At 44.1% G+C, this 20,778-nt stretch overlaps 3 protein-coding genes and 2 non-coding genes across 8 annotated transcripts in view; 3 read left to right on the top strand and 2 right to left on the bottom strand.

Annotated features, from left to right (window-relative positions):
* RSPRY1 (ring finger and SPRY domain containing 1) overlaps window positions 1-5,709 on the top strand; it is a 35,479-nt gene extending 29,770 nt beyond the window's left edge. For all 3 annotated transcript variants that reach the window (XM_032195663.1, XM_032195666.1, XM_032195665.1), the window contains exons 14-16: window positions 819-971; window positions 3,347-3,451; window positions 4,412-5,709. In XM_032195663.1, the coding sequence (XP_032051554.1) occupies window positions 819-971; window positions 3,347-3,451; window positions 4,412-4,508 (355 nt within the window). In that variant the 3' untranslated portion in view covers window positions 4,509-5,709. The remainder of the gene's footprint in view (window positions 1-818; window positions 972-3,346; window positions 3,452-4,411) is intronic.
* Window positions 5,710-7,091: 1,382 nt separating this feature from the next.
* Window positions 7,092-15,456, top strand: ARL2BP (ADP ribosylation factor like GTPase 2 binding protein). Of its 2 annotated transcripts, XR_004253822.1 has the most exons (8): window positions 7,092-7,287; window positions 7,375-7,496; window positions 9,344-9,405; window positions 10,665-10,771; window positions 11,144-11,229; window positions 12,064-12,160; window positions 13,328-13,494; window positions 15,233-15,456. XR_004253822.1 is itself a non-coding variant. In XM_032195704.1 (7 exons), the coding sequence occupies exons 2-7, from the start codon at window positions 7,456-7,458 to the stop codon at window positions 13,406-13,408; spliced, it is 474 nt and encodes a 157-aa protein (XP_032051595.1). In that variant the 5' UTR covers window positions 7,092-7,287; window positions 7,375-7,455; the 3' UTR covers window positions 13,409-15,456. The 2 variants fall into 2 exon arrangements, 1 of the variants encoding a protein (XP_032051595.1); XM_032195704.1 differs by having other exon boundaries at window positions 13,328-15,456.
* A 974-nt stretch (window positions 15,457-16,430) lies between these two features.
* PLLP (plasmolipin) lies at window positions 16,431-20,009 on the bottom strand. Its single transcript, XM_032195947.1, has 4 exons — window positions 19,821-20,009; window positions 17,413-17,586; window positions 17,103-17,222; window positions 16,431-17,027 (listed from the first exon to the last, which is right to left on the bottom strand). Exons 1-4 carry the CDS (start codon window positions 19,956-19,958, stop codon window positions 16,914-16,916), a joined length of 546 nt encoding a protein of 181 aa, XP_032051838.1. The 5' UTR covers window positions 19,959-20,009; the 3' UTR covers window positions 16,431-16,913.
* A 466-nt stretch (window positions 20,010-20,475) lies between these two features.
* On the top strand, window positions 20,476-20,558 carry TRNAL-CAG. Its single transcript has one exon. It is a non-coding gene; the product is annotated as a tRNA-Leu (tRNA).
* Window positions 20,559-20,695: 137 nt separating this feature from the next.
* Window positions 20,696-20,778, bottom strand: TRNAL-CAG. The gene has a single exon. It is a non-coding gene; the product is annotated as a tRNA-Leu (tRNA).

Genomic DNA, 20,778 nt, shown 5'->3' with positions numbered 1-20,778 from the left:
ACAGCTTTGAAGTCCAAAATGTACTGTCAGTTTGTAGTGCTGTTTTTCATGTGGAGTATGGCATTTATTACACTTAACAGATTTTGTTACATAACTTAAAATTAAGGTATTACCCAGCTTGGGTTCTTTTAGTAAATAAAACTGAAAGGGATGATAGCTCTGGTGTTTTTATAAGGTGTCTGTATGGCTGTGATGAGGACAGCTGGCCAAAGATAATCCTGCAAGGGCAAGGAGAAGCAGATGGACATAATGCTAAAAGAGTTCACAGACCTGAATTTGTCGTGTGCTAGCTATGTGCATGGAACCTGTACAAGTGTTACGAGTTCCCACAGAGCAGTGCCTGATCAAATAAAGCAGCAAGGAGTGGTGGACATCTAGGTGTCCCTCACAGCTGCTACTGTGCTTTGCAACTCCACTAAACAGCAGGTTTTTTGGAAGGAAAACACTCTGCTGAAGGAGAGATCTGAGCGGATCAGTGTAAAGAGGATCAGGCTGTGGCCTGTTAAGATGTATGTGTTTGGTCTTAGTGTAAAGTGCAACTGTTCCTAACTGTAGAGTAAGCAGCCTTTATTGGTTGACTTGGGAGTAAATTGTCAGATAAATTCTGACAGTAAATTCCAAATCTGAGAACTAAAAAGTATGAGTGACTGAGACTGGATGCGTTAGAGGTTTTTCTCCCAGGTAGCTTTATTGAATCTCTATTGAAGAAAACAATCTTTGTTTCAGGGTATTTTTTTGTCTGGTAATAGAAGTGTCATGTCTGGCAAGGTCTACTATTGCTTTAAGTCATCCTAAAATGTGTTTTCCTCATCTTGCAGATCTGGCTTTTTTGCTGCAGCTAGCTTCATGTCTTACCAACAATGTGAGTTCAACTTTGGGGCAAAACCTTTCAAGTACCCACCATCAATGAAATTTAGTACCTTTAATGATTATGCCTTTCTGACAGCAGAAGAGAAGATCATTTTGCCAAGGTAATCCTTCTGTCAAGTATGAGAATGTTTGCATATAAAGAAATTAAATAGCTCACTTCTGAGTTGCATAGTCTTATGCTGTACTTACAAAAGCTTTGTTTTATGAGGTCGTGCCTCCATATGCCTTTCAGAAAAGGATTAGACTATAGGCTTCAGTGCAACTTAATAGGTAGAGCAGGGGATAAGCATCCAAACACCATTACATTAAAGTAATTGTTTGCAATATTAAGATAATTTAAAATTAACTACTACTGCACATTAAACTATTCATACTAAACATACCTCGTTCTCTTGAACAATTAGGTTTGTTGAGGAGCCATAGTTCTAATTAAAAAGGGTGTCTCACTTAAAAATGACCTAATTTGATTTTGGCAGTGCGAATGTACTGAATGATTGTAAGGCTTGAAGTTGTTGGGCTTTTGGGGGGAAATTTTTATCTTCAACGCTTATGAATGCTATCAACAAAGGTTATTCAAATTTTCAAGTGCTTATCCACCTAAATATAAATCCAGCCAGACAAAAACAGATTTGGGTAATTTTTTCCTAAACTTCCTGTATTTCTGGCAGGAATGAAATATAACAGCTTTTCTAGATTTGGTCACCAGTAATTAAATTTTCTGGAACACAAATAGTAACAGGAGAATGGAGTGTATTCCAGATTTCCAACTTTGTCTAAAGATGGCCATCTAGACTGATGCTTATATATATATATATATTGTTGAAACATTCTTTTGTTTCTTTTAATTAGGTTGGAGTTGCGTATCCCTGGCTATAACAAATTCAGAGATAGATAATCCAAAACCAAGCTGATTTTTTTCAGTGAATTAGGTGCTTAAGTAACTTCAATTTTCTTTTTTTTTTAAAAAAAAAAAAAAAAAAAACCTACATCACTTATGGATCTGAGTCTCATGTTGTCAAAGCTTGATGCATGTGATACTGAGTTCATGCAAAGAGCAAAATTAAATCCAACCTCCAAGACCATTTACATTTCCTTGTAGCCAAAGTAATTCACACCTGCTTGACCCTGCAGCTCTTTTGAGAGTCTGATTTAGTTCATTAAGATGATTAAGAATTTAACATTCTTGATCAGCCCTTTGTTCACAGTACCTAGTATCATGCTCTAGATGACGGGTTTTGTAGTTTTTAGTGTGTGCTGTAAGGAGCTGATGATCAGGTGCGATTGACATCAGTGTCACCTTGGCACTGGTCTCGTGGTGTTTCAGCAATAGCTGCAAGAACTCATCTTTGACAAGTAGAAACGAGGAGAAACTGGCTTCCTGTTGAGTTCTGACTGGAGAAATTTTGCTTCTTGGATTGAAGCTTATTTCAGTACTACATGTGATAGAACTGAAAGACTCTATTCAAATTTGGACAGTCTTTATATGGAGGAGATGATCTTAGCTTACACAATCTAAACTGTTTGGAAGCTATAAGCTAATCATAAATTACAAGATTGCTTTGATCTTAAAATGGATAGGAAAAAAGCAAGGGCCAAATTGGCCGCAGTTATCCATCATAGGAATTAACGAACTTTTATAGAGTTATATTGGATTTAATGCTGTTAATGTCAGGACGCAGTCTGGGCTAGACACTTCACCCTGCCACTAACCAGTTTTGATTAGCATGCATTTGAAATCTGAAATATCATATTTCAACAAAGGCAGGATTCCTACCAGTTTCTGGCCAGAAAGTGATACTAGAGCAATGTCATGTGGACTTCTTTCTTCTTTAAACACACTTGACAAAAATTTACATTCCTCATAATAACAAGCATGATTTTTTTACACATACACTCATATGCATGTGTATATCATATAATATATTTATATATGCTCATATCTTATATATTTACATATAAATACACAATGAATATACATATATACAGCTTGTATACCTGAACTATTCAGGGTCTCCTTTGTATAACATAAATGCTGGAGAGAATGGAGTGCATGTCGCATCTTCTGTTGTGGCAGTTGTCACACTGGGTTTTTGGTTTTCTCATTTGTCTTTTTCTAAACTGTGTTGCAGCATTACAGGGTTTCCAAGCTTCACTGATACATAGACGTAGGTGTTATTTTCCTCATCTGTACTCTTTAAAATACAGATAGTAAACAGTTTTATGGAACCGTTTTTGAGAACACGAACAGTAATCTAATGCCCTCTTTGTCACTTTCTGACAGACCAGAACAGGGAGTCATACTGTCCTGAACATCTGTGCTAAGTTTCTTTTTTGAATAGTTTTTGTTGTTTATCAGTGCTAGTGTTGAGTAGTGCAGATAAGTGTTGCGTTGGTCTTGGTGCGATACTCAGAATTGTTATGAATCTGTCATTTTTGAGTAAAACTAATTGGGGGGGGGTTATGGTTATTTCTGCAGACACAGGCGCCTGGCTTTGTTGAAGCAAGTGAGTATCAGAGAGAACTGCTGCACACTTTGCTGTGATGAGGTAGCAGACACAGAACTCAGGCCGTGTGGACACAGGTAAAAAGCATTTTAAAAAAATGTGTTGTTGATATGCAGCTTAAGTGAGATTAGATACAGTCCCTGCTTATCTAGATTTACTCTCTAGTTTACAGGAAATAACTCATCCCTTTAAGGATGTGACTGATGGCAGTTAAACATAGATTTACTGTCTGCCTTCTCCACCCTGTCCCCAAACAGGTTTACACCCCAGCTGTGTGTGTCTGGGGTTAGAGAAGTACTGTGGCTATGTGCATATGCTGTCCTTGGGCAAGGGACATAGGCATAAGGGACATAAGCAGAGTGTAGCCAATTCCTTGATCTCAAGGGATTTGCTGAGTACTGGCTTAGTACTAGTGCTACAAGATCCAGATCATGTGCAGGGAGCAAAAAACTCATGTATCCAAATATTCATTAAACATTCAATAAATGGATTGTCTCAAGTCACAAATACCTTTTTAAAAGATAAAAATGGGGCAGCAATATGAGGAGTACCATAGCAGGCCTAACTGGGAAGTTAATCCAACAAAATCCACTCCTGTAGTGTTTTTAGATCTCTCATGGGAGCAGTCTTGCCATGGGTCTTCCAGTCTGGATGCCACAAAGTTTAAAAAGAACAGACATGTTCAGTGTGCCTCAGCCAGAAGTTGAGACAGATTCATGCAGGCTCTGGGACTCTTATTCTCCAAACCAAAGCAAATGTTGAGATGAACAAAAGTGTTCAAGTGTAATCCTCACCAACTGCATATGCAGTTTTAGGTCTGTAAGATGTGGAGCAGCAGGACCTCTTCTCAAAGCCCGTGGATCCACAACACCAGATTTGCAATTCCTAATCCCCACACTGAAACACTTATCTTGATTGCTTTTCTAGCAGGCTAAAGAAACTACTTAATGCTTGGATTTTTTTTTTTTTTTTTTTTTTTTTTTTTAAGTTTTTCACATTGTGAATACAGGCTTTAACTGTTCTTCTTTCTCCTCTAGTGACCTGTGCATGGAGTGTGCCTTGCAACTGGAGACCTGCCCTTTGTGTCGACAGGAGATACAAACCCGAGTCAGACAGATCTCTCACATTTCATGACACGTGGAGAAATACCACAGACTTGTTTTTAATCAACTCCAACCAATACCGAAAGGGGAAAGCATCTCTAACCAATCTTTACGCACATAGAACCATAGCCACGGCCAGATTTCATGCTAAAGTGTAATCTGTTTATCTTAAAAATGAAATCTTTTTAATAAGCTATTTCAGGTTGCCAGCAATGTGAACTGGTTTCAACAGTAAGGAAAGCTGGTAGTTCAGTATGTTACGGCTATTGGTTACTCCAAGGAAAAGCATAGGAGAGCATCTCTCTTCCACCCCCTTTCCTTTTCGCCTGTCACAAGTGCTGAAAAAATTTGCACTGGAAGTACAAATACAATGCATTTTAGAAATAAGAGAAAGCATCTCCTAAAGCAGGGCCATTCTGTCTTGTGCTTGAAAGTCTCTATTTTTGGCAGAAGTCAGTACAAAAAAAGAATGCCAATGTTTCTTGTTTAATGTAGCCTCCTGCTGGTCAGAGACTCTGTATTTTCCAACAGTGGATATTAAACTGCTCAAAGACTTGATCTGTACACAGACTGGTTTGAAAGGACAGTGTGGAGACTATAAAGAAATTCACATTTTAATAACTCGGTGATTCCAAAGAAAGTTCTGATTTGTTTTTAACTGTTAAAAGATTGGTGGTATTTTCAAGTACATAATATTTCTGATGATTTTAACTTCAATACCCACATTTTTTTGTGAGGATATAATTTTCAGGAGCTATTATTAACTAATTATAATGCTGGACTGGAATTAATTTGATATTCTGGGTATTTTTTAAGGTATCTGCAAACATCTTTTCTAATCAGTATTGTTTTTGAAAGTTATGTTCACTTTGGAAATATTGAGCTATCTTAAAGGATTGGAGAAGAATTCTGAGCCAGTTTATGTGAGGGGAAAAATGTTACTTGGAGAGCAAGTTCATTCTTACTTTGTAACTCTGAAAATGCACCTTGATTGCCATGTGTCAGTCCTGTTCTGATCAGGTTTGGGGCCATGCTTTGTATTTTTGGTAGGGATCATATGGGGGGATCTCTGCTCTACTTCAATTATACATTTGTGACATTTGTATGTTAAGGATGTATTTCAGCAGGCAGCTTTTGACTGTTTTATTTCGTTTCGACAAGGAATCAGGGTTTGCACCTAGTGTTGGTGAAGTAGCACAAAAGTCAGTGGAATTATACTTATTTTGCACCAACTGAGGCTATGACTCTCTTACAAGGCTTGTACAGGTTGCTTTTTTTTGAAAATGATTTGGATATATATCGTAGAACTCTATTCATTCACACACAGTTTACACCAGAAACATCTCCCTTCTTGGCAGTGATTCAATAGCAGAGATTATTGTAATGAATTCTCATGCTGGGATGTATTTTATTTTTAAAATCTTTTTATCATCTTTACTGTCAAGTACTAACAAAGCAAAGCTGAGGCCTACTCCTTATGCTGAGTACCGTTGCTTCCTACTGACCTAAATAGAAACTGAGAGCACTGCGTGCCATGCAGCTCCCCCAGTCAAGCTGCATAGCAGCTACTTTAACGTTCTACCTTTGTTAACTTCAGGGTGCTGAGTTTCCTCTACAGGAAAAGGGGGGAAGAAGTCTCCAGAGCCTCAACTGTGTTAATTAAGAAAAGGATGCCAATAACTTTCCTATTATTTTTTTTTTCCAACTGCAGGCTAAGTCTTGCTTCTTTTTATTAGTCTTTGTTTGTTTGTTAAACATGAATTCTCTCCCCCAGTGGAAGCCTCTGTTGATATTAGTCTAAAGCGTAAACCCGTGCCTGGGGGCCTCCCTTTCCCTGACTACTTGATCATGTCCTGGTGTTCTCCACTTTTCCAGTTAGGGCTGAGTCGCTTCTCAATAAGCGAACTTGTGAAGACAGTCACTGCCAAAAGGCTCTGAATTCCAGAACCATGGAAAATGAAATTTTAAATGCTTCCAAACGCCACACTAGGCACAAAGCTACCCCGCCCCCCTTCTGAACTCTGCCTTAATGGGTGCCAGGAACCTCAGGCCTTTGGTTTCCCTGGTGAGGATTAACTGAGTAAAATGTTCAGAAGTGCCTGGGCCTCCTGCTTAACAGCAGCTGCTTCTTGTGGCCCGGGTCCCTAAAGGCTTCTCGGTGCCCTGGGGAGGGCAGGAAGGGCGAGCAGCCCCAGAAGGGAGACGTGAGCTGTAGCGAGTTGTGCGTTCGCAAATAAAACGTCTGTAAGACTGCCCAGCCTTCGCTTCTTTCGCCTCTCGGGGCTGCGAGGAGGCAGGGGGAGGCCGTTGGGGCTCGGGGGACCCCCAACCGGGCTCCGCTCGGGGCCCTGACGGGAGCTCCCCCCCGCCACTGCCGGGCTCCGGCCTCCGGGGCCCGGCCCCGCAGGGAGGCAGCGGCGGGAGCGACCCCCGCCGCCCGCGCTCTCCCATTGGCTAGTCTCGCGAGGGGCGGGCCCTCCACCGCCGCCTCCGCTCCGTGATTGGCTGAGGTGCGGGCGGAAGGAAGTGTTGCCAAGGTAACGGCCGGGCCGGGCAGGGGGCGGGAGGCGCGGGCCCGGCCGGGCTCTGAGGGGCTCTGAGGGGCGCAGGGCCGGGGGCCGGGGGCTGGGCTGGCCTGAGGAGCCCGGGCTGGCGCCCCGCGGGACGCGCAGGGCCCTCGCACCGCCCGGAGCTCGCCTGAGGGCCAGGCGGAGAAAGTTCCTCGGGAATTTGGGTTATTGCAGAAAAGAGGCGGCGATAATTCGGGGAGAGCTTGAAGCTTTTGACATTCCCGCATCTAGACATTAAAGGTTTACTGCTGATTTGTTGTTTGAAAACCCTTGTGGTAATTTAAAGACTGAATTTTTATTAACGCTACGTTGCGTATTGTTCTTTAGCTCTTCCTCTGAAAATAAGGAGCGACCACTGACAGCAGCAGTGCAACGGCTTCTCTCCCCCATCTGGTAGGGTATGCGGTAATGATGGAGGCTTCGGATGAGGAAGACTTTGGTGTAGCCGTGTAAGTATGCTACGTTCTGTACAGATTTTCAATAAACTATTTCCTAGTTAAAGTATCGTAATTGGAATGTAATTACAAGAATTAATTGACGCCACAGTCATTAGCAGGTACTGCCTCGTAGGAGAACGTGGACACAGAACAATGCAAAGCTCCAGGAGGGAAAAGTTCAGAGTTTAGATGAAGAGCAAACAAATACAGCTCAGTGAGTGCAGAACCAGACAGATGTTGCTGCGTGGTCCCAACAAATGTCGAAAAATAAGGCTGAAAACTGTTCTCTGCCTTCACTTTAAATTCATAATTTCTCATTCCTTTTCAAGTCCATATATTGTCTTATTTCACAGATTTTAACAAGACAGTATTTCTGTGTGTTTGAATGTGCCTCTTAGATGCTTCTACAGGATCTCAACCAAATTTTACTGTGGTAGATTCTAAGATGCTGCTTTGCCCCACATCTGTCTGGCCAACTTTTCTCCTAAAGCCTGTGGGAGAAGGGAGTGTGTGCCTATGCCTCTGTCACTCAAGTTCATAGATTTGGTTCTTTTGTCAAACCCCGTGGACTAAAAGGCCTCACTTTCCCTTGCCCACACGTCAGCAACACAGGTTGTGCTGGCCCAGATGTGACAAGGTTTGTGAGCATGTATTTGCTGTGCAGATATAGGTGTGTTGTACAGGGAGATGCAATCGCTGCTGCTTTGGAACAGTTAAAATTCACAAACTGAAACTGCAGCTTAAATTAATAGAATAAGCTATAAAATCTAAGCTATAAAAATGATGGTAGTGCTTATTTGCAGGAGAAAATAATAAATTATCCATTGCAAAGTCTCCTATCTTTACACATAAATGGAAAGCGATAACCCCTGTTGTCTGAACATGATGCTTAGGTACCCAATGCTGTGGCTGCTCTGTGTAAACTCCTCTTTTGGTGGTGGCATGCCCTCTGGTGGAGGAGCGTGCTTTTCCATTCGCCGGGCTTCTACTCTTCTTCAGGGTTTAACAGATCGCAAACGTTGCTAGAACATCACCTGGTGATCAGACTCATTCAAACATTTTGCCTGGTCAGAATGAGCCCTGTGGCTAGGCAGATAAACTGCTCTTGGATTCATTTCGCTGACTGTTGTTCAACAGCAAAACAATGAGGTTTTTAAAATTGAGTCTGAAAACTTGGTCTGAGTGGTCTGCTCTGATTTATTAATGAAATATTTGAGAGATAATAAAGACAAAATTAAAATTAATTTAAATGGTACTTACGCTGATCAAAGATAACTTTTTTCTTGAAGACAAATGTCCTGTGGGGTGATATGTCAGAAAAAAGTTTCATCTGCTGCAGAGTGTAGGGAGAGTTTAGTGCACTGCAGATGAGTTCTGAATGTGATGCCAAGGAAATTCTGTGGATTACCTAATGTGTCTGAGCAAGCTGCACAATAACAATAAAATAAGCAGAGAGATCTGGGGTCCTGAAATGCTGGTAATAAAGGCTTTTTCTTTGGATGACTTTTGATCCATACCAGTGTTTAACACTTGCTCGTAACAGAAGGGCCTTATGAGATTGTGCCCTTTATTTGTAGCACGGAGAGATGTTTCTTGCATAAGAAAAATGTTGAAGTGTCTTCCATGATATAATACTTGTACATATTAAATGGTTCTAGAAGACCAAGTATTGCAAAACATTCTCTAGAGCACCTAGAGTTCCATCATCACCACGTAGAGTTATGCAGGGAAGAGAGCAGAAGTAAAGCTTGTGGTAGCAGCCTGGATTTGTGGGATGGTTAATACTTAATTTGCTGTTATAATTATTACTTATATATTGGAGTATATGCTTATGCAATACGGCCTTTCTCTGCTTTCAGCTCCTCCCCTTCTGATGCGGAGTTTGATGCAGTTGTTGGGAATCTGGAGGATATTATAATGGGTAAGCTCTGCAAGCAGTTACAGACAACAAGATGGGTGCTAAAAATACAGCAAGCTGCTCATCTGGTAGCCAGACTTAGGGAGCCAAAATAGCCCCTGCCTCCTTTAGGGCAACTTTCTTCCTTTCTTCTCAAGATCAGTAGCTTGGTGCTGTAGTACCCGGCACCTGGTACTGCTGCCTTCTGCAACTGTAGATGTTCTGTAAGTGAAGATGGGTGTCATCACGTTTTACCACTTTTCCCTTTTGAAGGCTAACCTTCTGAGCTGATTTTGTTTCGTGCAACTTCCATGTACGTGTGCACCTGTAACGTGGCAGTACCTGTTGGCAGGAGGAATGTTGAGTGGTGCCAGTCTCACCATGTGAGCTTAGGCAATGAAAAGTCCTAAATTCTTAGGGCTGTAATTTTAAGCAAAAAGTGTGTGTGTGCTAGGAAGCTGAGGATGCTGAGAGAATTTATGCTGATCAACTGCTGGCTGCTTTGTAAGATCAGTGTATAATATTTCTTGCCCAAATCCTTCACAGAGTGATTGTAGTTTCTGCAACCTCAGTTTGCCTGGCGATGCAATTGAATCTAAAGAAATGATAACAAATCATATTGAATGTGATAGGGTTTAGATAGCTGATTCTGGTGTATTTTGTGTAAATTTGATGCTTGTACCTCTTCTGTTGAATTTGGTGGTAGCCTGCCAAGTTCATGTCCACATCTAGAAAAAAATTCTTCAGTAATTGAAAATAAATCTGGGAGTTTCACTGGTGCTCCTTGAATTCAAGGGAAAAAACAATGAATTTTTGTAGGGGAAGAGGTATTCATTTTATAAAAAATACAAGTTCTTGATGACTCAAAATCCTGAACTAAAGGTGGTTGCATGTAAATAACCTTATTAACAAAACAGAAAAAAGTCTTCCTATTTTAAGACTGAGTGGAAATGAAACTTACAAGGAGTGATTGTAGATCTTGCTAGGTGGACATGTTTGTCCTGTGTCATTTGCTGCCAAAACATGGGCTGATGTGCTGCTGCCACAGTGATGTGACTCCCTTCACTGAAGTATTGCTGCTCTCTCTTATCAGCAGCCTCTCTCTTATCACAGATGGGTCAGACACTGGCTCAGCAGCAGCTGTGGTACTGATGTGACTAACTGCACATGTGCAGGGCTCTCTAGTTGTCTCAGGGAAACAGGGGACTGGTGAATGTGGGGTTTGTGTTAGAAAAAGAATGACTAAACTCCTAACTGTATGATGTCTTTTTGTTGTGGTCCAGATGATGATTTCCAGTTAATACAGAGGACTTTTATGGAGAAGCACTACCAGGAGTTTGATGACTCAGAAGAAAACAAGCTCATCTATACTTCTATTTTCAATGAATATGTAAGATACTTTTTCCTATTCTTTGCACGTATTGCTTTTTTGTTATTCTTCTAAGGAGAGTGTCAGGTCTTGTGTTTCCCTCCTTTATAAAATATTGGGTTTACATGGAGCAAAGCCTACTAATTGCCCTCTGTCTCTTTTTTCGAGCACTGTCAGGATCTGTGAGCCAAAAAGATACTTTCTGGAGCCTTAGGTTCCTTTCTCTTTGTTCCACCTGAAAATTTACAAAACTTTTCATCAAAACATCTTTATAATTCTTGAATAGAAGTCTATTGCTGTAGTAAACAACTTATGTTTTAAGTGTGCATTACAAAGTTTACTCTTTTCCAGTTGAATTCTTTAGCATGTTGGGGTACTTTTTATATTTTTTAGATCTCATTAGTAGAGAAATACATTGAAGAAAAACTACTTGATCGGATTCCTGGTTTTAATATGACAGCTTTCACAATGTCATTGCAGTAAGTCTTCTGCTTTGATTTTTCTTGGGTGTGAATTATATACATCTCTTTTTTTTTTTTTCTGTCTAGATTAAAACTTAGGTTTGACAGTCCTTCCTTGAGAAGGAGGTTCCTCCTTAGTGGTGGTAGTAATACAGTTCATGTATGCAGTGCTACCGACTGACCCCTTTCCTTGTTTCCAGGATGCTTTGCTATTCTAAATTTTAGAGCTATCATGCTGAAATATATTGGGTTTTAAGGGATAAGACTAGAAATCAGTATGAGAACACCAAATATTTTTTTTCTATAATTTTTTTCGACAGACTGCTGGGAGACTAAAAAAAAAAGTCAACAACAGCTGCAACAAAAAACAAACAAACAAACAAAAAACACCCTTATCCAAACCTTCTTTTACTTAGAACTTTAAAAACAGACTTTTTATTATGCTCTCTGTCTCTGTGGGCTATACCCTCTTTTAATTAAATCAGTTACTTTACTAGTAGTTGTTTATGAAGCTATCAAAAAGACACGTTATTTCTCTAGTTTTGAATAACTAAAATAAATGCTAGTTGAATATTAGTTCTTTTGACTTACAGATCATGTTCTTTGTCTGGTTTCCTAGGACTGGTTTGATACCCTTACATCTTGTATTTATCTAAATACATTAATGCATTTGATTCGGAAATACTACACGGTAATATTTGTCTAGAATTTTGCTTTATGAGAGGCCTATAATATTCTTATTTCAATGTTGATACTCTTCTACTTGTCCTGGTAGCACTTCTAATCTCTATTTTAAAATAATAATTTATTTCACAGACCATTTTCTAATTCCCCAACTTCTTCTGTCTATAGACAGCACAAAGATGAAATGGCAGGTGATATATTTGACATGCTTCTCACATTTACTGACTTCCTGGCTTTCAAAGAAATGTTCTTGGATTACAGAGCTGTAAGTATGTCACATTGTTTATTTTTATTGGTTTAACGGCTGTCGTTTTTGTATAGCTCTGCCTGAGAGTACTGAAGGCACTATTACTAAAGCAGGAAACAGCATTTATTCAACGGTTATACAGGATCAAACGAAAAATAACTGAGTGGCTATTGAACTCAAACTGCACATTTAATAACTTCTACAAAACATGGATTAAGTTGATATGTGGAGAAACTCATGCTTTTGCATCTTTGAAGGCTGATTTCCATCTGAACATAAAGAAATGCTTTTTTATTGTGAGGATGAGCAAGCACTGACACAAGTTGCTCAAAGAAGTTGTGGAGTCTCCGTCCTTGGAGACATTCAGAGGCTGGCTAGACATGATCCTGGACAGTGTGCTCTAGGTGGCCTCACTTGAGCAGGGAGATGGACCAGATGACCGAGGCCCTGGCCAGCCCCAACTGCTCAGGTGTTTTGTGGTATTAATTTTTTCCAGACAATCCAAAGTTAGCTTTCTAAACTTATTCCAAATGTATTTCCCCTCTCTACCTGGGCTGGAGAAACAGCTGACCAAAGAAAAATATTAAAGGATTTTGGGTGGGCTCTTTCCTAAGGAAATAAAACACATGCAAGTACTCTCCAGTCACATTTGACAAAGAAGCAAAAGAGTCAAAGTTGTTGTCAGAGCTGTCTTGTTGTCTGCCTCCTCCCCTCACCCCTTCAAGTTTTGCAAAAATGGAAGCAGGTTGAGGAGACGTTCTGTGTTTCAGCAGCAGGAGTAGTTTCAGTTGGGATTTGTGCTTTTGGAGACACCTGAGAGGCAGACTCACAGAAGCTAGATTTCACTAGTTTCTCAAGCACTGTGTAAATCTGTTGGCTGGGTATTCTTAACCAGATGTAAGCAAGATGATGCTTTGAGCTGACATACAACTGGCAAAATGATGCAAAAGTACTTAGTCCAGGTTTTCTTGCACAATCTTATGCTGAATTTGATAAAATGCTCAGATAAGAATTTTTCAAGTCTCACAGCAAGCTGCATGCAGTCATAGATGCTCAGGTAACATGTAATTTTATATTGATTTATCAGACAGAATATGAATTAAATTCAAAAGATAAAATGGGAAAAAGCCTGATTATTCCAATGCAGCACTGAGGCAAGGATTTCTTTTTCTCTTATTTTTATAGGAAAAAGAAGGTCGAAGTCTGGATTTAAGCAGTGGATTAGTGGTGACATCATTAAACAAATCATCAATATCCTCCTCCTAGAACAGTTTGTGCACTACTTTCCTTTTCCAGATGAGTGCTGCTGCTTTCATTTGGACATTAAAACACTAAAGGTCACAAGAATCAAGGTGCTGTTACACGATGAAAACTCTTTCATCCTCCAGTCTCTGCTGTCACATACCCAATCCTAGAAACACGTTGGTATTCAATAACCACAGAAGAAAATTTCAACCCTACCCCTGTAATTATTTTTAATAAGCACATAGTATTTGTGTGCCGTTCTAATTGTTGCACATAGTGAGAAGCTCAGCTGAGGACAATAGATAGGGCTGTACGTGTGTTTTATGGGTTGACATCTTAATCATCTTCCCAGAAGGCAGAACTTCTCAGAACCAAGAAGGCAGTGTGTCTGTCCAGCTCTTGGAAGGACAGATGCAAATACATAATGCTGAGTTTCTCCTTGTCAATGCCTTTTTTTTTTAAACTTTATATGATCTTGCGTGTTACAGCTTTCTAGCAGAGGAATATGTTTTAGTATGTAGATGTTCCAGCATGAGACAGCCTCTCTGCTCTGTGAGAATTGATGTGCTAGTGTGCAAATCTGTCTGCTCTTTGGCTAAAGTCTCATCCTTAACTTGTGAAGTTCTCTGGTTCACTTCTGTTCAGGCCCCAGCTGTTCTACACTGAAAAAATAACCATGAAAAATCCAAATCTGGCCTATGTCTGTAGTTTCTTACCTTCTGTTTGGCAGTGGCAGAGCTGTGTTCGTTCTAGTACTGTAAGCATGATGGTAGATTGGGCACAGCCTTGTTTACCATCATGTCATTTACTGCATTTGATGCAAATGCATGCGTTTGTGCTTGAACTGTTGGCAACGTTAACAAAGCAACACATTTTTCAACATGAGTTGAAAAATAGATGAGTTGCTTGCTAGTGGAGCTGTAGCCTTAAGCCTGTCACAAAATCCCAGCTGCATCTCTGATGGCACTTGGAATTAAAATGTATTTGGAGCTACAATGAGCTGCTGTTCTTATGCTGTTCAGACACATTAAGCAGCAGATTAATGACATGCTCAGGCAAAGCAAGTCCATCTTTAAAAGCGTAAGAGTAGGTAGAAACACAGAGTGCATGACTGATGCCACAGGGGAGATGCACTGCAGCAGTGGTGAAGGTGCTGGTCGGCAGCCTGATGAGAACCTAGATGGAGCTAAACTATGGCTGGGCCATTACCAGTTTTTGTTTGTGGACAGGATGTCTACCAGAACAAATGAGATGAAATCCTCTTCCTGTTGACCTCTGCCAGACATTTCAACAGTACTAAAACTAAAAATGCAACTAAAAATGTTCCTGACGTTTTTTACGGGAAATATATTTTTTTCTTCTTTTTCTGTTACAATTGCTCTAGATGATTTTGTAAAATAACAGCAGTCTGAATGAATACCTCAGACAGTTCCTTACTGGAGGGAGTTTGTTGTATTTTAAGCAAGTTCTCTTGTAATTGTTATGGTTGAGTTCATATATTGACGGGAACTTGTGTCTCAGTGTTAATTGTATACCAAAGTCACTATTCACCATTTCACAGAAGTGTGGTGCTTCATTTCTTGCTCCTGATAAAGCTGTACTATTCTGCTTTCTTAACTCACCAATTCACAATTTAGCATTTTCAGATTAATTTATTTTGTGAAGTAACATAAGTAGCATGTTAAAATAGCTTTACCAGCTTAGTTGTGAGGTGGGGGTGTAGTTAAACTTTCTGTATTATGAAGCTTTTTCACAACCAAATATTCATGCTGTTTGTAGGTATTCGGGTGTATCGATAACAACTCATAATGAAATTTTTTGTTGTTGCTCCTTTTTCAATTTTAGACCACAGTCTTCACCACAAAAGTTTGCAACAAAACTCCCCCAGTTTGAGTGGAGCCATTCAGACCAAATCCTTTCTGCTTCTATACTGCTCTTCTACATGTGAAGAATATACTCTGTATTTCTCATCTCTCTGTGACACTTCCATGACTGGTCTCTGCCTCGATGTGTTTTCCATCAGGCAGAGGGTCTTTTTTAAGAGATTAAATTTCTATATATGATGACTATCTGTGTGCAAGTCTGACTTTACTTTTTAAGAGTTTTAACTTTGTCACAAAAATTCATAAAGATGCTAATTTTCTCACTGATTTTTTTTAACATGTATTTATAGCTGGTAAAACCTGACGCTTCATTTACCCCACTCTTCTTCCACAGCAAATTAAAGCAGACCTGTCAGAGGCTAATGCAGTTTATTCAATCCCTTTTAAATTCCTGCCTTTCATTAACGTAGCAAAATTTCCTGAGCCTACCTCTGTAGACCAGTTAAAATTAGATCCATGCAAACAGGGTGTGTGGTAAGTCTGCAGCATAGTTTACTGTGTGACAGCCTTCTGTAAATAGATTTAATTTATTTCATCTGTTTCTACTAGCTTGTAGCAGAAGGATGTGAAAGAAAACGTTGCTGCGTCTGGCTGGGCATCAGTTCTAGTTCTGACGAGTGCCAGCCCATCTCCAAGAAACTAAAGCTGAACTTGTCTCCAGCGCGGCATGGTTCTGTGCTCAGGTATGGGTCAGCCTACTCTTAAGGCTCTGACCTTGTGTCTGCTCCCAGAGCATTTCCAGCCTTCGTTTAGCTTTTTGAAGACCACCTGTAGCTAACAGACATAACTGCCTTGCTAATGCAAATTCTGAAAGGGAAGTGGTGGAAACATTAACTGAGTGCCTTGTGCAGCACCGAGACCTTTGTGTGTACAGGAGGGAAGCACAGCAAAGCCTTTGCACTCCTCATGTTCTTGTGCTCACGGTACGTGCATGCAGCAAAGCAACGTGAACACCGTGGACTTTGTGCCTTCTCCCTGTGGGCTGGGTTGTAATGCCCGTACACGCTAGGAAATGGTGGTCTTCTGGGCCGGTGAAATCTCCACTGCCCATTCTGTGGATGTACCTGCCATCTTCTTTCTCATAAAAAGAGATTTATTTTCTTGACAAACTCAAATGTTGGATTTCAGATTTTTATTTAAAGCATAAAATTTCTGCTTCATTTTTTTAAATCAATACAGTAATAGTTTAGACTTCTTCCTTGGCTTAGCTCTGTCCCCATCAATACAAGTTAATTGCACTTATTTACACTGTGGCTGCAAATGACCAGAGACAGGAACCCGAGCTTGCTTTAGTGAGTTCTGGTACTGGAGTCTGCCAAATGAATCCCCTCAGCAGTGCTGCTCCAGTGAGGATCAGGTTCCTCTGGGGTGTGTGAGGGCAGGAACAAGTCCCAAGGACACGCAGGAGCTTCAGCCTCCGGTGAGCCCCCGGCCTCCTGGTGAGGCTGCTGGTGATGGCACCAGTTGTGGTGGGTCTGCGCTGTGGACACATCAGCTAGAAGCATCACCTGAGACCACAGAACAGCTTCCACAGGACCCTGGCATGTGGGCCACTGCCACCACTGTCCAGAAGAAGCCCTGGTGACACGAGTGGCTCGGTGACGTGCTGCACTGAGCCACCCTGCCCGGGTGCACGCTGCTCTTCACGCGTGGTTGGTCACTTGGCTGGTGGCCGCGTTGCTGCCGAGTCCTTTCCAGGCACGGAAGCTGAGGAAGGTGCTCACCCCGTAGGCGAGCATCACGAGGCAGGCGAAGAACTGGAAGAGGAGCACAGCGACGTGTGAGCGCGGTGGCTTAAGCACCTCAGCCCTCGCCTGTGTGCTTGTACTTACAGACGCTGCAGCTCTTCTGTTGTAATCCCACTGGCGCCACGAGGTAGGCTGGACGGCTGCGGAGCACGTTATGAAGGCGGTGATGTACAGAACGGTTGCTGTAGCGTTGAAGATCATCAACTGGGGAAGGCAAAGAAGAGGCGGTGAGGTCTGCGCTCTGCCTTACACCCAGCAGCCTGCGCTTGGAGGCACTTCCAAAAGCTTAAAAAGCAAAAGGTCAAAAGCAACGGCCTATTGCAAAAGGTTGGGTTGGGGCTGTCCTGAGGCGTTTCCCAGGGGGGATGCCCCTTGCTCATGCTTGGTTACATACCACGAGGGGCCAGGGGATCACGTAGAACTTCAGAGGAAGCTGCAGGAGGTAGGTTATGAAGAGGAGGACTGTTGCTACCCAGAAGAAGATGGACACAAACATCACCCAGCCGTACGCCGCGTGGAGGTGGTAGGTCGTGTCGGCAATGAGAGCCCACACCAGGAGGCCGAGCACCTGCAGGGTGGGAAGGGGAAAGTGTTCAGGTGGCCATTCCTGCAGGTGTAGGAACTGGGTCTGCACATCCCAGCTGCTGCCTCAAAGTGTCACCACTTGAGGAAGCTTGGGACATGGTCTCCATCTGGGACCCTCATCACTTGGGGTCACCTCGCTGCAGGTTTTGGCCCCAGAAGCCAGCACAGGGATGTGCTGCAAGTCAGAGCCAGTGAAGCCTGGACATCCCGGCCACCAAAGGTCCCTTCTTGCCTGGCTGCTCCGTGCCAGGCTGGCACAGCACTGGGAATGTGACCTGGGCTGGATAAATCCAGATGTGTGGTGGCTCCTGGGGCCCCAGCCAAGCCATGACGTCCCCCAGGTACAGCATCACTTGAAACAAAAACACAAGCAAGCTTCTTGCTGCTGTTGGGTTAGGTGTGGACTGGTTTGGTTCGGTTTACATATCCTGTACAGCTTCTAGGGCTCACCTTTCGCATCAAGCAGGTTTAACTACATAATTGTCGCATCAGGTGCCTGCAGGCTACCTGCAGCATAATCCAGAAAAAAGCAGTAGCTGAATCTGTTTCTAATGCTCAGCAAGAAATAAACAGCTAAACAATTCCTGATGCACATACAAGTGTCAAAAAAAAAACCACAGGATTTTTGTTTGCATTTCTAAGGGACCACATGGACCCTGCATCTGGGGGCTTTTACACCTGGCGAGCTTCATGCTAGAAGAAACATCACAAGAAACAGCTTTAGCCAAAGAACAGAGCTGGTCTTTTCCTGGTGACGTTCCTACTTTCCTGCTGGGGAACTTCCCAAAGTTGGACTAGATGATCTCAGAGGTCTCTTCCAACCTAAACAACTCTGTGATTCCAAGTGCAGTTGCGCAGATCCCAGCATGCGCGGGCTGTCCAGCTCCTGCACCACTGAAAATCACAATACCAAAGGAGAGCTCCTGCCTGTGAGGGCTTCACCAACTATCATCCTCGCCCTGGCATGACTGGAGACTGCATCCAATAGCTTCCTCATGGGCTTGGCTGGGAATGGAGGTGCCAGCCTCTGTTTTGGCAGAGCCGGGTGAAGCTGGCAGGGAGCTGCAGGCCCATCCACGGGGAGGAGAACGGCCCTTTGAAAGCAGCTGGCAGGGTGCTCACGCTGACGCTACCACCGTCTGCGTTGCTTATTGTCATGCTGGAGACACAACAGCCTTTGTCCCCCTGTGCACAAAGCCTTGGTGCTTGGCTGCTGTTGCCTCCATCGGGACAATGCCGCCTTTTCTTTCATGTTGGTTTCTAACACTCGTGATCGCAAAAGAGGCGTTCAGGAGAAACTTGGATAGAAAAAAACAAAAAACAGCGTGTTCTGGCAGCAGGAGATGGTGTGTGCGAGCTGCCTGGAGCTCACTGCCAGGAAGAAATGCAGAAGCCCCTAGAGGAGAGGTTTTGGGGAGCTGTGCAAGCACATGTAATGCTGCTGTGGAAGGAAGCAGTACAGACTGAGCAGTGGGCTGCAGAGGTGGTAACGGCAGCAGCTTCTGCTGGTCTTGGCACCTTCTCTCTTTCCCCATGCTCCTTAAGGCACCCCCTTGCAAGGCTCTTCCCTGTCCCTTCCTCAGCCCCACGGTGCCAGCCGGTGGGGCAGCGGGCAGAGGGGCACGCACTACGCAGCTCGCCCACCAGCACGGTGCTGTCCCACAGTCCAGGCCCTGACGGGGGCTGCGGGTCCATCAGCTTGTGCCCCACGGGGCTGCGTGCATCGTCCTGTGCCCGGCACCAAGAGCTGCCGCGTGTTGAGCCCAGGCTGTGAAGACAAGCAGAAGACGCTTCCTTCAGCTTTGGAGAGGGGAGAAGGGGAGAGGGAGTGAGGCTGCGGCATCTCGGGGTTAGGGATTCATCAGAAAGCAAGGACGGGGAAGGGCAAAGGGAAATCCAGTCTGCTTTTGGCCAGGGCAATGCCACTGAGTACGGGGTAGGACTATCAGCCACTATCAGCTCCCCAAACCCTGCCTATCAGCCTGCAGGGGAAAGAAACCCATTCCAAGGACGTAGGTCGCTCAGGTTGCCTACACCAGCATTCAGAAAGATTTGGCAGACGGCAGCTCCCTCAGAAAGCCCCGCAAGCCGCACCGCGAACCCATTTCCTCGCCGATGGAAAGTGCGGGCACGGTGGCGAGGCCGCAAGGAGCGGGCAGCACCCGAGGGGTCCACGACCGAGCCCCCCTTCCCTCCTCCCGGTACCCCGGTACTCACGGCCTGGGCGCCCATCAGCCCCCCGAGCGGCGAGCAGACGAAGGCGCCGTCGAGGGCGGCGAGGCGCGGGGCGGGCAGCGCGGAGGAGGCTCCGGGGGAGCCGCTGCGGGGCCGCACGGTGCCGGGCAGCCCGGCCATGCTGCGGGCACCGGCACCGGCACGGCTCGGCACGGCTCGGGCCGCCCCCAGCGCCGGCTGAGGGGAGGAGGTCCCGGGGGAAGCCTCCCCCCCCCCCGGCTCTGGCTCTGCAGGGCACGGGCCCGGCCCGCCCCGTCGGGGCGGGGGCTCCCCGGGGCTGTCCCCGGTACAGCCCCACGGAGGGGAGCGGGGTTACAATATCCTTGTCGCTGCAGACGGTGTCTGGAGACCTGGTTCTTGCCCTTGTTGAGCTGCAGGAGGCAGATTATGTCTGCAGCCTGCCCAGGACCCTCTGGATGGCACCATGACCCTAAAGTGCCTCAGGCACTCGTCCCACCTCTGCCCCGTCAGATCTTCATTAATGCAGATCCCAAGCAGGACTGGACCCAGTATCAGTCCCTGGGGTACATCGCTCATCGCTGGTTCTTGGCACTGCTCCTAGGGACGGGGACGGGGTCCCCGTCGGGGCTCCGCCGCGTGGCACTAAAGGGGCTGCAGGAAATGGTCGGCGCAGCGGGTCAGGATGGCCGAGCGGTCTAAGGCGCTGCGTTCAGGTCGCAGTCTCCCCTGGAGGCGTGGGTTCGAATCCCACTTCTGACAGCTTCGCGTTTTGCTGCGGGGCGCCTCCTGCCTTTTGGCGCTGCGGAGGGAGCCGGGAAACGGTCGTAAAACGACAACAACGGAAAAAAAAAATAACATAAAAGAAACAGAGGGCGCGCGGCAAAAGATCCGCGAGTTGTCAGAAGTGGGATTCGAACCCACGCCTCCAGGGGAGACTGCGACCTGAACGCAGCGCCTTAGACCGCTCGGCCATCCTGAC

Source organism: Aythya fuligula, chromosome 12, assembly GCF_009819795.1.
Source record: "Aythya fuligula isolate bAytFul2 chromosome 12, bAytFul2.pri, whole genome shotgun sequence".
Classification (NCBI taxonomy): Eukaryota; Metazoa; Chordata; class Aves; order Anseriformes; family Anatidae; genus Aythya; species Aythya fuligula.
This window is presented reverse-complemented; position numbering and strand designations above follow the sequence as displayed.